The sequence below is a fragment of the Idiotropiscis lumnitzeri genome, chromosome 20 (genome assembly GCF_059441095.1).
Source record: "Idiotropiscis lumnitzeri isolate Australia: NSW breed Sydney's pygmy pipehorse chromosome 20, RoL_Ilum_1.0, whole genome shotgun sequence".
NCBI classification, from domain to species: Eukaryota; Metazoa; Chordata; class Actinopteri; order Syngnathiformes; family Syngnathidae; genus Idiotropiscis; species Idiotropiscis lumnitzeri.
Genome location: NC_142410.1, coordinates 7131260 through 7147554, shown reverse-complemented (window position 1 = coordinate 7147554; position 16295 = coordinate 7131260). Strand labels below are relative to the sequence as shown.

At 39.5% G+C, this 16295-nt stretch overlaps 2 protein-coding genes and 1 pseudogene across 2 annotated transcripts in view; 1 reads left to right on the top strand and 2 right to left on the bottom strand.

Annotated features, from left to right (window-relative positions):
• Positions 1-326: 326 nt before the first annotated feature.
• Positions 327-5247, bottom strand: LOC148317368 (uncharacterized; annotated as a pseudogene).
• Positions 5248-5603: 356 nt separating this feature from the next.
• LOC148317365 (tripartite motif-containing protein 16-like protein) overlaps positions 5604-16295 on the bottom strand; it is a 52551-nt gene continuing 41859 nt past the window's right edge. The window contains exons 8-13 of the mRNA XM_088285173.1: positions 13895-13982; positions 12123-12178; positions 11265-11358; positions 7512-7574; positions 7297-7439; positions 5604-7096 (exon numbers count right to left, since the gene is read on the bottom strand). Of these exons, the coding sequence (XP_088141299.1) occupies positions 6680-7096; positions 7297-7305 (426 nt within the window). The 5' untranslated portion in view covers positions 7306-7439; positions 7512-7574; positions 11265-11358; positions 12123-12178; positions 13895-13982 and the 3' untranslated portion in view covers positions 5604-6679. The remainder of the gene's footprint in view (positions 7097-7296; positions 7440-7511; positions 7575-11264; positions 11359-12122; positions 12179-13894; positions 13983-16295) is intronic.
• LOC148317367 (stonustoxin subunit beta-like) lies at positions 12099-13578 on the top strand. Its single transcript, XM_088285172.1, has 5 exons — positions 12099-12181; positions 12258-12299; positions 12373-12435; positions 12526-12668; positions 12822-13578. The coding sequence occupies exons 1-5, from the start codon at positions 12130-12132 to the stop codon at positions 13227-13229; spliced, it is 708 nt and encodes a 235-aa protein (XP_088141298.1). The 5' UTR covers positions 12099-12129; the 3' UTR covers positions 13230-13578.

The following is a 16295-nucleotide window of genomic DNA, read 5'->3' as shown; positions in this document are numbered from 1 at the left end:
CAGATATTTTCACTCGAGGAAACCCCTCAATTCTTTTCTGGATTTTGACAGATTTTGCGATGCCAACAGAATAATGTGTTCTAATGCTATAAAAAGACGGAGCTATGACGCAAAAAATAAAATAAAAAAGGCTAATACGTAAAAATACGTCTTCGGGAGGCGGGGACTACATTTCTTCATGTCTTATGGATTGAATGAGTTAAAAGGACAATCATCCAAGTTCACTCAATTGGTCCAAAAATAATTAAGATCTGCTTCATCACTTCATTCCATAAATAAAAAAAAATTTAAATGATGAAATATAAATGCCATATTGTCATACCTGACTAATTGCGCTCCTTGGCAGGTGTCCTCACAGCATCCCACTTTGAGCTCCTCCACTCCCCGTTTCCCGGTAAACCGTCTTTCCGCACAATCTCGGAGGTCGTGTGTTCTACCTGCGCAGCGTCCAGTCGTCTCCCCTCGCTCTCGACACAATGTAAGCGCTTTCCTTCTTTTACCCTCCTTACTACCCCTTCTTGGGCTTCTTCATGCCTCCCGGCCACAGGCTCTCTTGTCTTTTGCAGAGCGTGGGCTTGTGACTGAGGAATTTATGGGAGGGGAAAAAAATACAGCTGGTTAGTCATCTATTAGGTTCTGTTAGTTTGTTGAAATGTCACGTTGGAGGTCTCGTTATGGAGTTATCGGCACAGTGGTGTCTTGAGAGAAGATCGATAGAGATAAGCACTTTATAGTGGAAGTGTTTTAACAAATTTCAGAATTAGAAGCACTTTGGCAAATGGTGAACAATTCTACAAAAAAAAAGTCAAGTTGTTATTGCTGCTGCTGGTTGAAGTTTACTGTCACTTTACATAAATAAAAGAATTAGAATTTTATTTAAAACAATCCCATAGCTTAGCCTTTCAAACCGCTAGCATGTTAGCACTAATTAGCAGCTAAAATAGCAGCAGAAACAAAGTAACTAAAACAAAAAAAAGTAACAAATATAAGGGCTCAAGTCTCGTGCTGTGCGGAACGCCAAGGAATAAAAGTGGAAGTCATTACACAGTTAGGAAGCAAATTCTTCTCAAGTGCACAGAGGTAGACCTAAATGAGAATCATTTCAGTTAAGAAGCAAGCGGGACGTCGTAGCATTAAACTGAAAGTTAATTCTTGCGGTGTGCTGTTATATCCCGTCATTCTCCTAGAGGAAGGCATTTTAAGTATTGAGATAAGATGAAGCCAATGTCACATTTAGGCACACCGGTTCACCATCTTCGTGTTAAAAATCCCAACAGAGTTAGCGTGCCGTCTTTTAATTAGTGGCTCACATGTTCTAGCCATTTGGTTTTGGACCAGACAGGTTGTGACCTCAAAGGGCCGAGGTGTCTCGCCCTCACAGGGGACGACTCTCGAAATATTTAGGACCCTCCTCTGCCTTGTTCACAGGTGCTACAATCAGCGTGTTGACTAACAGCCGCACTGCTGCCGCACAGCTCCGTTTGCGCAGTAGTATGTGTGGGGCGCTCTTAATCAGGAAGTATAAGAGAAGAATGCAAATTTTCATAGCATTATTTAACACTATTGTGAGTGCGCAGGATAAATAACAGAAACACATTTTACGATTATGCAGTGGAGTTGTGCACTACCACCATCTCTTTTTTAAATTGTTGGTGAAGTGTTTCACCTAAAAAAAAACAACCTAAGTATACATCTAAGAAATTCTGCCAAATAAAATCTTCTAGCTCTATTGGCGGATTATTTTTGCTTAAATCAAGTATATCCCTCATTTCATTCGTTTTCAGTTTTGCAATGCACTGCGGTTACTTAACACTGGGTGGAGCCTCTGTCCTCCACAGTAATTTTGCTTCTATCCAGAGACAAGTAGGATATACTGAGGTCATCTATAAAGTGTCTAAGACAAACAAACAAACAAACAAAAAAAAACATCATTTTTGTTTTGGATTGCTTAAGATTGTGCGTCTATATTTAAGTGTTTAATGCCACAAACTGAATAATAAAATAAATCAAAATGCAGGATTAAAAAAAAATCAATTATAATAGACTATATAGTAATTATGTTTTGATTTACTGATTTATTTTTCAATAAAAGTGAAATATTAATCACATCTGTGTTAAAGGTGCTACCGATTCGATAAAGTGCAGTAAGAAGAATTGTCCAGTAGAGGGAGCCCTTTAACAACGGTCCAAATCAAAGCGGTTCAAGTTTAGACTGTTAGGATAAGAATAACCTTATTTATACGTCAGATCACAGATCCCTCTGGTGTATTGCATATTACAACATAATGTGGCTAGCTCAACTCACTTTTGATTTGAAAGTGACAAGCACAGATTCATACAAACATGCAGAATAAATGATTAAAAATGTTCAAAAGCACCTGAGCAATTAAATTGGACGCCAACCCTCAAAAGAGAACAACGGTTGACCAAGCGTATTCCTCACAGTAAACCAAAGATGTCAGGATAAATGAGGCTGCCAATCAGGGATTTTGTTGGCCAAGTTAGGAATAATAATAACACAGGAGCACATAGCGGAAAGATTCAAAACCAACCACTGAATCCGCCTCATCAAGCTTGTGTTGGCATGAAACATGATCACATGTGCAAGTGTGAACACTGATATGCAAATCACTAGTTTGGAGTTCGACACTTGGTTTCATATATTGCAACAATTTTCTCTTGTTTACACTTGAAATGCTCCTAATCTATAGCACAACGAGGGTATGAAAAGCGGGCTATCACGTCATTTATGTGGTATAGGACGACTCCCATTACATGCGTCATCAGCGAAGAGTTACTGCTGTCTGAAATGCTTGGAATAAACTCACGTCACATGTAAAAAACATGTAGGTCAGTGGTGCATCAAACGTGTTGAGCGTGGGCTCACGTTATTGTTTCTTGAATTCGTGTATTATAACCTTTACAAAAATCTCATGGCAATCTCATGAGGAGGTTACTCACAAAGACTCAGTGTAACCCAAATCTGTAGGTAAGTCAGAAAAATCTAGCACAATGCTACGCTAATGCAGTCGCAAAGCCATTACTATAGCAATTATTTGTATGAGAAACACAAACATCAGGGGACTGAGTAGCGAGCCTTGTGGAACGCCACTAGTTTGTGTGGCAACAGGTGGGTAATAAAGGTTAATTGTACCTTCTGCCAATCTAGTGGAAACACAATTTCATTGTCCTGCACATCATTACAAGTCACAATGTTGCATAATTTTAGTGGTTAGAATCAGCGTTTTAAATGATTAATCCCATTGGTAATAATTCATGTGATATGCAACGCATGGAGTCTTGGCTCATGCTCATATTCAGTAGTCATTTTCAGCAGTCATGTTTTCACAAGGAATACAAGTTGAGTATGTACAACTATGGATCATAAACAGCTGCTGTTGGGTGTAAACCAACAAGCAGTATGCAATATGAATTTAACCTATATGTCATTTTCCATGAGGTCATCCAAACATGTGCTACACAAATAATGCATGGGACATACTGCCGTGACTGATGCACGTCTTCATTCTCCATGTCTGGCCGGTTAAATGAGGTTGTGTGACGCACTGGGGGTCTCGCCCCAGGAGGGAGCATGTTTAGCGTGCATTGCCCCAATTTTAGGTCTCGCAAAGCTGATGCTCGAGGTGCGAAAGCGGCAAGCTGAGGCTCCATCTTTCAATGCGGGAAAGCGATCCCCCGTGCATAGCAAAGCGAGGCTTATTTTTTTTCGTCGGATTGATGCGCTTGAAGTCTATCATAGCAACACGCAAACGCTTTCATCATTTTTGCGTTAAGGGTTAGGTGACCGTTACATCTCAAAGTTAGAATTTCAGGAATAAATATGAATTGGTGTCAAGGAAGTCTTGTCTGAAGTATGTCGAGGAGGAGCTAAGTTTAGCCTGGGTTGTTCGTGGAAAATATAGTCTAGTCAGCTTAGCTTACTGGCGACCCCGAACAGGATAAGCGGTAAAGAAAATGGATTGGACAAAATGTACTATTTCAAAAATCATTTTATTATATAATATATAACAATATACACAAGTCACATGGAAACAATGATGAACTTATAATACATTGGATGCACAATAATAAAAAAATATTTTTGCCGTAAGTATTGGTGTCAAAGAAGTACGCTGAAGGGACACATCACCACTATTTAAGATGCTTGGAGGTTAGAGGCGGAGCTAAATTTAGCCTGGGTTGTTACCGGAAATGTAGATACATTCATTTCAAAAACATACCTGAGGTGAGTTCTCGTATCGCTCGGGTCGGTCAAAGACGGGGCAAACCTCCTCGACCCTGCGACACGCCTTGGAGCCGTTGTCTGAAATCCACAACATCTTGTTGGCTGTCTTGTCATCCAAAGACAAATTCAGCCAGTCTAAACAGGAAAGGCGAAATTTACATTTTTAGACTTACAGTGCATAATTCATTTTACTTATCATTTGCTGACTAATTTTTTTTTTTTTTTTTATTAAAACAACTTGTAATTCAATTTACACCACGGAGCAGATACTTCAACTTTTGAGGATCCTCTGTATTCTTTGAATATGACAAATGTCCTACGTACACGCGAGTAGCTCGGCTCTCCTTGAAGGCTCTTGGATGTTGGGCACGTAGATTGAGACTTTTTCTGTGAAATTGTTAAAGAAAAAAAAAATCAATATAAACAGACTTTTTGCTATAGTATAAAAGAAAAGCATGAACATTCCCAGTAGTAGTACCCTTCATTTTCTCATTCTTGTTCGACTTGTTTTTCTTTCCTGAAAAAAAAAAGATCATTAAAAAGCATGTCCAAAAACGGACTTTCCGTGTTCCTGATAAAATACCACAATAATTGACCATACATGCTTTTCATCTGACTGCGATGAATTATTACTTATAATCCGAATTAAATATTAACTCCTATGCAGTGCAGTTATATAAATGTGGTGGACATCACGTAAATTCGGAGTCCTTTACCTGCTTTGCTGTTGTCTTGCAGGATTATGGCAGAATTGGGCCTGCTTGGCATCTTGAGGGGACTTATCCGTGTTGAGCAGCCGAAGAATGTCGGCATTCACGCGAGTTGAAGGTGCACACACTCACAGTTGGACTTTTATACCTATGCTGAGATGAGACGGAGGGGGGGAAGCGAGGAGGGGGGGGGGGGTGCCAAGAGGCGTCTCAAAACTATGTTGAGGTCAGTGGAGCGTCTTCTCCACAGGGGGTCAAAGACCACCAGAGCCTCTTGACTTTGACATACATCCACGGGAGCGAGAAGTCAAGACACCTGACACGGTCGCAACTTTCCATGCAGAAAAAGTGTCGTCAGCAAAGCTGAAGCGCACGCTACTGCGATGAGCCACTATATTAAGACGTGAGATATAAAATTCCTAAATTGCGAACCTGAGCGCAGCCGGCGGGAATTTTGATGAGAGGCATACAAAAATTATTTTTAGCTTGTTTGTTTCCATCTCCATTTTAACAAGCCGCATTATTAAAATGACGCGTTGTCAACAACAGAACTGTGGACTGTTTTAATAAACGTCCTCGTCACATGTGACACAATCAGATCAATTCTGCCTTTTATTGCTTTCTAAAATGTCATTTATATTTTTTATTATAGCAAGTACATCTCAAACAACATTCAATAATGAGGAAGAAATACATTGAAAACACAAATGGAGGTAACACGCGGCAAGAATTTAGGAGGATTTCGTACCAAATGTAATGAGCTGTAATGAAAACAAAAATATTTTTGTCTCACATGAAAAGCTTGTTTTAAAATCACTGAATTAAAAAATAATAAGCTGTAATGCTGTTATAAAATATAACACTTTCACTGGATTTCTTTTTTTTTTAGCAAGCTTAGCATGTCCGCCATATTTGTGGAATGTGTCGCAGGCTTCACTGCGAAATATATGATCATGTTTCACTTTTCGTACGATTGCCTGCTAAATTGTTGCCAGATTGAGTGGAACCTCCAGGTTCAAACTTTTTCAACTAACGTTTTTAAATATGCCACAAAACTCAACCAAACTGAACTGAACAACTGCTTACTTTCTAAAACACACATTTGCACGTCCATTGACAAGATAAATTATTAGGTTAGTTGATTCATGCAACAATGCACCCTACCCCCTAAAATGTAAAGATATTGAGATTTTGCATCACTTGCTGTTTGGTGTCAAAATGTGCACAGCATGAAAACGAAGACGGCTTAAATACCGATTCTAATTGAACCAGGAACTGTTTTGGCTCATTAATGGTTGAAGAACCTGTTGTGAATGTTGCCATTGCGCTCCTTGTTAGATAATACCTGTGTAATAACGCCTTTATTATTATTTTTTTTAATTCTCTTGCACTCTACAAATACGCCATATTTAAAGAAAAACTAAAACTAAAACTAATAAAAACTAAACAAAATGAAAAAAAAACAACATTCAAAATTAAATAAAAAAAAACACCTACAATAGAAAATCCCAAACTATTATAACCCTTATCTGTTCTCAAGATTTATTCCTCCCCCCCCAGTTTTTCCCTTGCCCATATGACGTGTTCATTATACTGCATGTAAAAAGTTTGCGAGCCACTCTTACAGTGCACTTTTGGTTAATCCTGAAATTTCACCTGAAAGCCGACTATGCCCAAGTTTTTGTGACCAGAGAAAGGTGACGACTGGCTTTTATCTGTCAAGTCAGTCGCAGTGTCGGATCACGCAGTCTGAATGAATCCCTAACCAAACCCCTGGCATCATTTTCTCATAAAAAGGACTCTTAATCTGCTGCAGGAGCGTCACTTCCTGTCCTACAGTGCCATTGTCACCCTCCTCCACGGCGTAGAAATTGAGGATACCAGCGGGGTGGTCGATGTACACGCCTAATACGGAAGATTTGGGAACGTCTCGGATTTCGGATATATGACCGTCGTGCCAGGCGTGATAACTGGAACCGCTCCAGCCCAGACACCAGGAGTCCTCGTTGTCCCCGAGGCCGCAGGAGCCATCTTTGCTTCTCCTGGCGGCACGTTCGGTAGCCAGGCCGACCACCACCCAGCCGGAACACAGCACTTCGTAGTACGCTCGGACACCCAGGATGCCCTCTTTGCAAAGCACCTTTTGGAACGGAGTTGACAATAAATTCAGGAGCACTCGCCAGTAGATATATATGTCTGCTGCCTATGTTTTAGAATCATCTCAAATCTAATCCACTTAGTAACCATGATGACATGTTCATGGCGCTCTTTTCGTCACAATTCAAATCTTTTGCTTTAACTGGTGACATTTGAGCTGTTTTTGCCATTATCGCCAAGTACCTGGGGCATGTACTCAAATCTCTCCGGTCCATCCAAGACGGGACAAGTGACGTCATCGGTTATGCGAGACACCTTAGCGCCTCCCTGCGTTACCCACAGAACCTTGTTGGCCGTCCGCGCATCGAAGGAAAGGTTTATCCAGTCTGACAGGGACAGAGGAAAGACTTGGTCAGATGAAAAATACACTTTTAGTTATTAAAAAATGTTGTCCCTACGTTTGATGAGATCCGTTCTGCTCTTTGGTTCAGGCAATTCAGGCTCACAGGCTGGGGTCTTTTCTGAGATGGGATGTTACAGAGAAGACATGCTTGTTTTGGATTCAGTGTGGCAAAAATCCAACAAGTCATGCAATGCAAATCTCAGTCTCAACATATCAGAACACTATGTATGTGCAAGACATAAAAGTATGTGTCAAGACCTTATAGTTTCAAGCAAGTGTGAAGTTACTGCGAGTAATTACCTAACTTAATTAGCTGTGATAATACGTTCGCATAGATTTATTTTAATGTTTCCAAAACCAGTCTCTGTATTTTCTTTATTGCTTTCTCAACAAAACAAACCAAAATGAAGCTCACTTCATGATTGACCAGCTATCGGTTAGCTAAACTGTTCTTTGTACTTGAGTTAGCTAGCTGTACGAATACATTCATAAACACTTGTATTTAATTTATTTGTTTTCTCTAAACTACTCTATTGTCTTTATTGCTTTCTCCAAAATACAAACAAACAAAAAAAAACTAACCAACACGAATTTTAGCTCATTTTTGACCTGCTGTTAACTAAACTGTACTACTTGCGCTAGCTAGCAAGTTAGCTAGCTAGCTGTACTAATACATTCAGAATTCGTGAAAATTGTGAACATTAGACAGTTCACAATGGCCGTAAAGCTGTGGAAACATTTGATAGCATAAAAGTATTTTTTTCCTCCACACGTTTGTGTACTTCTTAAGTATGGAATGTTTGTTTGCCACCAATATTAAAGACCACTAAAATATCTCATTTGTGGTTGAGGTTATAACAACAGGGTACCATCCAAAGGGTTCCCAGGCCCCAGCAGGTTATTTGAAGAAACAACTTTCCCTGAGAGTTGCATTAAGGTCAATATCTTTGGCTTGAACGTTTATCTGTTTTAATATCTCAACAGATGGCGGAAGGTGAGCCAATGCATGCTTACAAAACGCCATCTGTCTCTGTCACATCATCACATCCACTACAACATTATAAGCGGAACTGCTTTCTGATGGCTGCCAGCAATTATTTTACGACACACCGCTTCACTGTTTTGCTTTTGTTGAAGAGGAGAAATGAGCCAAAAATATTTTCTATCAATGGTAGAAAATAAGAATTATTTTCATATGAGAATTTAAAAAAAAAGATTTTGAGAAATATTCCAACGACCTTGCAAGCGTTAATCCCATAATTTAATATCAAAAGGGATCATATGCTTGATGACATTAAATTTATACAATGTTACATAAGGAGCTTAGTACTAATAACAGTTTTGTAATCAAGTACTTTTGCAGACCCTGTTTTTCAGTTGAGGATGGAGATGAAGGAGTGGGAGACATATAATCCGAACAGTATTAAGATGTCAACATCGGCAATATATTTTATTTCTACCAGCTCGCGCCACAGCCTCCAATATAAAGTGTCCCAACATTCACACCAGCTCACAGCAGTGATTCCAGGAAAAATAAATATGACTCATGATGATAAAGACGAGAGTCGCAGTCTGAGCCAAAGTGAATAACCTTCTCATTATTCTCGATCTTTTTTTTTTTTTTTTTTCTTTCCGGAAAGCAAACTGAAATTTATCTCGCAAGACACCTGTTTGCTGTCAATGCAATGAAAATAACTCGAGGTTGTCCTCACATGAACCGCACACACTGCAAAGCGCCTTCTAATCATTGACTGTGTGATTATGAAACAATCAGACTTAATCTGTACGCCAGCAGATCACATTTGCAATCTGATGAGGAAAGGAATTCAATAGAAGAAAAATTATTCTACTTTAGTTAAGATTAACATTGTTAGATAGTTATCAATGCAACACTATGTTTATATCATTGTTGTATTTAGCCACAAACAGTACACTGAGAACCACGTTGAATGTATTTTACTTGTTACCTTTTAAATGTGAAGTCTCAAATATTGTCTCGCATTATGTCCAATTGATACTTAGTAATAAGCTCTAGGATTAAACTCATAGGAACTATATATATATTAAAAAAAAATAAAAATATATATACATATATATATATATATTATATATATAATTAGTTATTTATAATTAATTATAAAATTTAACAGCTTTTCTTTTATATGTATGATTTTTAGTTTACATTTTATCTTGTAACTATTGTTTGTAAAGTGTGCTCAGGTATGATCAACAGGCATTTTATTCTTCCCTTGAAAGAAATTAAACATATTATTATGACTAATCCATACTGACAAATATAGAAACAGCAAATAAATAACCTCCTTTCGGGAGGTAATCAGATGTCGGACTTGTCTTTTGCGCTCCATTTCATATAAAAACATATAGTTAAAACATTCGTTACAGATCCTCAACTAGGAGCTCTTCCACACTCGCTATGTTGCAATGACAAATTGCACTTTAAGTTATATCATTTTTTTTCAAAATCATTTTTAACAAATGCATGAAATCCTGTAAAAAAAATCCTGTTATAATGTTACATAGTGCATATTTTTTCTTTTTTTTTGCGAAATCCTTTCAGTGTAGGAAAGCATTAGGGCGTCATAACAATGACAAGCATGAAATGCAACCAGTGAAAAATAGCCTTTAAATCAAACTGTGAGAAAAGACGGAAATCCAGCTCACCATTGTCTGACCTCCAGGTGTCTGACATGATTGTGTCAGTGGTAGGCATCGCGATCTCGCCTTTGGTCTACGCTGAGTGACACTTCTTATATACCGTTAATGCGCCGCAGAGGCGACACGGTCACGGTTGGTGGTAGTGGACTTATAACGTGAGATCAGAATTGTCAATAAAATCGAGAGGCGTGTAACCAGATCGTGGTTTGAATGTGGTTTTCTTAAAATGGCAACACGGATGCTTGGATGTGAGGGCATCCCGATGCGCCGGGGCCAAAATACCCAATACCCGCTTTGATGCATCACCGACCTTTCAAATGTGGCACACGGTCAGCACGGATGCAAAGGGATGACTTCAGTATGCCTGACAGCACCCAACGACACAAACATAAACACAAAACTGAATAGGCTGCATACGGCAAGGTGTCTTTGTTTATTTTGTAATTTAGTCACAGGAAAGCACGTTTTAATTATTATTTATTTACTTATGTATTTATTTTGTTTTCAAGAAGGAGTTACTGCGGCTTATATGCGTGTGCGTCTTGTCGTCCGGAAAATACGGTAATAAATCAAGTCGACACAACTCAAGTGCATTAGGATAATGTAAACTATGAACACAGGAAACAAATTAAAAAAAAAATAGGGGAGGGCATTTCTAGGGCCGGGCCCCGTACCTCCAGCATATAGCCCGGGTTCTACTATACAGTATATCTGGCACCATCCATGTGCATGCATGGTACAGTGAAGTACGTATACGTAAATATACATAATAATAATACTAAAGTCAATCGAAGTCACACAACAGAGTGACGAAATCTCAACCGCCATCATCACGTCAGCCGTTTATGGCCTCGTCGCTTTCAAGTTCCCCACGTCGCACGAGTCACGTTAGCCGAGAAACATGCGACTCCTCTTTAGGTTACGCCGGCTGACCCTTTACAGCTTTGGCGCGTTGACAGTCAAGGCTGACCCGGCCTCGGGATGCGCACTTGAGAGCAGCATACTAAACATTACAGACAAAGCTGAGCCGGCTCGTAGGCGTGTTTTGAGAGGAGCATAGCATGCGTGCGTCTATGTTGGTTTATCCCTTTTATAGGCCGATCAAAAAAAATAAATAAAAACACACACGCACCTTTTGAAGCGCTGTTGACAGACGACCTGATCCGGGATCAAACCCTGTCCTGCTTTCTTGTTGCTTGGGGCAGTGAAGGTCAGGATTTTGGAATCTATGTCATAACAGAAAACAAATATCTTTAAATGAGTCAAAGACAAAATAATCTACCGTATTTTCCGGACTATAAGCCGCTACTTTTTTCCTAGAATTTGAACCGTGCGGCTAATACAACAGTGCTGCTTTTCTGTGGATTTTTCTTTCACCAGCAGGGGGAGCGCTATAGTTCAGAAAATACACTAAATATTTTTTTTTTCTCTTGGGTCTGTTCTGTTTTAATTAGCAAAGTTGTTGCCGTGTTCAAAGGCACTGTTTCAAGAATCTGTTTATGTACCTTTACGTGCCTTCATAGTATAAAATCGTTCTGTACATGCAGTGAACGACTCATTTTTTTTCAACATACAAAACTGCGGCTTAGAGTCTACACAGGGCTATTTTTTTACACGAAATAGCTCATCCTTCGCCATCTAGGCAAAGCCTCCGAGTGAGTTTGCACCCACTTGGTATGCATCACACACACCTTCCCTCTTTCCAAGATTCACTGAGATGCGTGTGACAGTCTAATCAGACAAATATGGGTCATGGGGCCAGGCACCAGGTGTTGACGTGACGATCTCGCCTTGGCAGTCGGTGTGACACGCCCATTAGTGAGCTCATTATCTGGACATACCTTTGCAAAATGTCAGCCGGGGTACCCCGGGGAGCCCACCAAAAGTCAAGGGGGGAGGGGGGGGGGGTGTTGTCCTGCATGTATATAAGATAGCACATTGCATGATCCGGGCAGAGCGCCGTTGACGGACGTGAAGATAGTTAACGCACCATCAGGATGCCCACCAGCACACCAAGTACGAGAATCTTGCACGCAGCCTGCAGACCTGGTAAATGGATCACATTTGGAAATCAGTCATAATGCCGCTGGGGTAATAAACCTGCACTGTGTGTATTTCTTGTTCGAGAAAATAGGGAAGAAGCCGAAACATGTGGCTGCTCTTCAAGGTGAGATTGCAACAAAATATTTTTTTGTATTTCCATTTTATTCTATAATATTCATCATGATTTTATTTTGCAGACAAAATTCCTGACTATGACCCAAACATCCCGGAACCCACATGTCGGGCCGAGCTTCTTAAATGTAAGAATTATTTTCTCAGCATGTACCTTTGTGGATTTAAAAAAAAAAGAACAAATTTGTGACGATTCTGTGTAATCGCATTTTTGCCAGATTGGATCAAACTTTCTCTGGATGATAAGACAGCCAATAAAATGCTGTGGATAACAGACGGAGGCTCTAAAGTGTCCCGTATGACTGATGATGTCACTTGCCCGGTACTGGACAGGCCAGAGCGATATGAACATTCACCACAGGTTGGTTTTGACCCTTTGAAAATATGGCAGACATTTCCTCAAAAATAAAAATCAATTGCTATTAAAAACGCTAGCATAAATGAGAGACGAGCGCTAAATGGTGTCAACAAACAACTCACAATTTACATAAAAGCCTTGTTTTTCCTTTCTAAGGTACTTTGCAAAGAAGGAATTTTGGCTTTCCGAGCGTACTGGGAGATCACGTATTCCGGTTGGGTGGTGGCCGGGGTCACCTACGAAGGGGCCGGGCGGAGGGGACGCGACGGACCCTGCGGCCTGGGAGAGAACGAACAGTCCTGGGGTCTCGGCTGGGGAGGATCCCACTACCAGGTGTGGTTCAACGGCATCAACAACGAAATCTGGGACGTCCCCCAGTACAGCACCATCGGCGTGTACTTGGACCAGCCAGCGGGGGTCGTCAACTTCTACGCCGTTGAGGAGGCTGAGGGCAGGCGGGAAGTGAGACTCCTACGGCAGATTAAGAGCTCCTTCAAGGGGAGAATGATGCCCGGTTTCTGGGTTGGACAAAAGTCCTCATGCACTCTCACTTTGAAGGAATGAATGTCACTGGGCCATATTTTTATACATATCAGTCTACAATAATGTCGGATGGATTTGAAATTATATAGACATTTACATTCACGAAGAAGCTGCTGTTTGTGTAAGTGCATTTTTTTTAGAGTTAAAGATGAATTCATATTTTTCCATTTCATAAAAATCAATTAAAATTTATTCCAGAGAAATCCATTCAAAGTGTTGTGTATACAAACTTATATTTATCAATAATAATATGTAATATATAAATATTTGTGTTGCATCTGAAGTCTAGAAACAAACAAGCATCTGCTATTTGTCTTTATGCAAAAATATTGCGTTGAGGAGCTGTATTTTATTTGATAGCATCATGTAATGATTCATTGTTTATTTTATGGGACAATAAAATGTGACAGTAAAATTCCTGTATCCAAGAGTGTTTTAAGGTTACAAGGTTGTTAACGAGTTACTCAAAACGAAAGATTATTTCATTTGTGTGCAATTCTTTGTTAATAAATGAGCTTCACACTAATCACGCATGCCAAACATGCCTTTAGCATTAAGAGACCATTTGCAATGCCGCACTTGTGTAATGCCGAAGTGATAAGTGGCTCTTTATAAAGGAACGTGATCCATCAGTGTCATATGAGGCATTTTGAATCTATCATACTTTACCCCCAGCTGCTCTCTACCTTGTATTCGTCACTTCTTCCTGTTGAAGCTGCACATGAGGGGGTCAATGAGTGTTGCAGGATTAGGCTGCTGACAGCAAACTTCATCCTACAAGACAATAAGCACATCAGTGAGCAATGATTCATGACATGCACATAATAATGTGCATTTGTAAATGCCAATAATGGCAAAATATGTTTTAGACCTATGCCACATTTTGGCACAAATAAAATGGCCATTATTTTTGGGGGGTGACAAAATACGAATAAAGAAAAATCGATTTCATTTTGAACTATGTGTTTAATTGACACTATCGATGAATGACAAGTGAAATTGTCTTTGGCTCCCCCTGCTGCTTATCTTTAGATTAACATGCATGCTTTATGAATCCAATACGTATTGCAGTTTGCTATTAATATATATTTTTTTTGATTACGGAGATTGTGTAAAATTCCGGTCAGAAAAAAAAATCTGAATTTTTTTTTTTTTTTACCAAATTCAAATCAGTATCAAAATGTGCGTTGACCGAAATATGTACGCAGAGAGATTTGCTGCACAGTGCATTATGGAAGTGGAAACAATATTTCGAGTCCCGTCATCTGGTTTTCCAAGGGTCCCGACATACGTTGCGAACGACGTACAATGAAGTGACAGAGCATCTGTGGTCACGTGACACGATTGTTTAATACCACTCTCCACGATGTGCTTTTCATATAAATATTTGCCGTAATTATGATTTTCGTACTTGCTTTAGCGTAAGTATAGTGATTCACTTACGTCGCCAAACCAGGAAACGTAACACCACCGTTAACCGAGGACCACAATAATGGAAAGTCATGTAATAAAAACAAGCAACCACAAGAGGGCAGCATCGTGTCAGATATTTAAATCATCGTTAAGGGGAATAACTTTTTTTTTCCTGTTTAAGTAACCGGTCTGGAGGACCAGATAAAAATACATTGCCACAATTATATAATGGTTTGGATATTTACTCGTGATTCAGTGAGTGAGTTAATTTGGTCCCTTTCCATCTTCTAAAACTTGCTTATAAAGTATAATAGAGTTCAAAATTCTGTCAGCCCACTAACACCTGCATATTAAAGTTAAATCCCCCCCCAACCTTATTCAGCGCCGAAACAAAGCCAAGACAGTCCCAAAGCTCTGAAAAAAATCACACACTGTCTCATAATACACGGCAATAAAACCTGTGAAAACAAGGTTAAAAATGTAGACTACATTATTGTTACTGTGGGCAAAACAAAATGCTGCACTTGGCTACAAATTATCTCCGTCTGCCTCTTACATTTGGTATCTGTAAAAGTCCCTGGATATTTATAGTTGTCCTCCAATTCAACATCCTTATCAGTTGATGGCACGGATTTGTAAGCAGGCTGTAAAGCACGGCAATTTATTGCATCGCGTCAATAAGCCCCACTCCGCAACACCTTGCGTGGTCAAGTCTCCTGGTGAAAAACGCTGTGAAATCCTGCGAGTGTGATCAATTGTATCTTTACTGTTGACTATGGAATAATAAAATCTTGGTAGGAGTCCCGTGCACATAAATAGACAGCTAAGGAAAGCGCACGTTGGGAACAAAATGTCAGATATACTGTATAGCAGCCATCTCATTATAATTTCAGTACTCAAACACAAAGCACCCAAATTCCTCGAATTGTCCAAGCTGGAAACACTCCTGACATATTTGACGGAGTGTATTGGATGTGACATGCTCGTCCCCTTTCACAGGTTCACACTGTGACCTCTGACCCCAAGGGTGTCAGGCTGCTTGTCTCCACTTGGGCTGGTGACACGGGCACATTTGTGACAAGCAAAAAAAAAAAAAAAAAACGACAACAGCTAACAAAGGCAGGTGGCAGGCGAGGGTTGACATGGAGGATTCACATTTTATACTGTATATAAATTGCACATTATACACGGTGAATGTTCAATTGAATGTGCTGAACCGTGGTTTATGATGACACTAATCATCATCATATTAGGAATAAATCACGGTTAAAAACAGCCAACCTGCTACTTGGGTCCTTTTTGCCCACTTTTCTGGATCGTTTTGAACAAAATGACCCAATTTTAGGGGCTGTTTTATGTAAAACTACCTAGAAAGTTGGCTGACATTGACTCAAGTAGTGGATAGTTTATTTATTTGTTTATTTATTTTACCTAAATTGGGTTATTCTTGAAACAACTTTTTTTTTAAATTTTTAGTTAGCCTCTGTTGCAATTTTAATAAACATTTAGGTCTACTAAACCTTCAAAGTTGGCATTTGTAGAGCTAATTATTTTTTAAGGCGAATCCTTATTGCTGCTGGGTCACTTTTGGGAGAAAAAAAATAGGATTGAGCGTTCAATTTGACCCAACGTTCTGTCTTGTTTTATATAAAACAAGCCATTTTATGTTCTAAA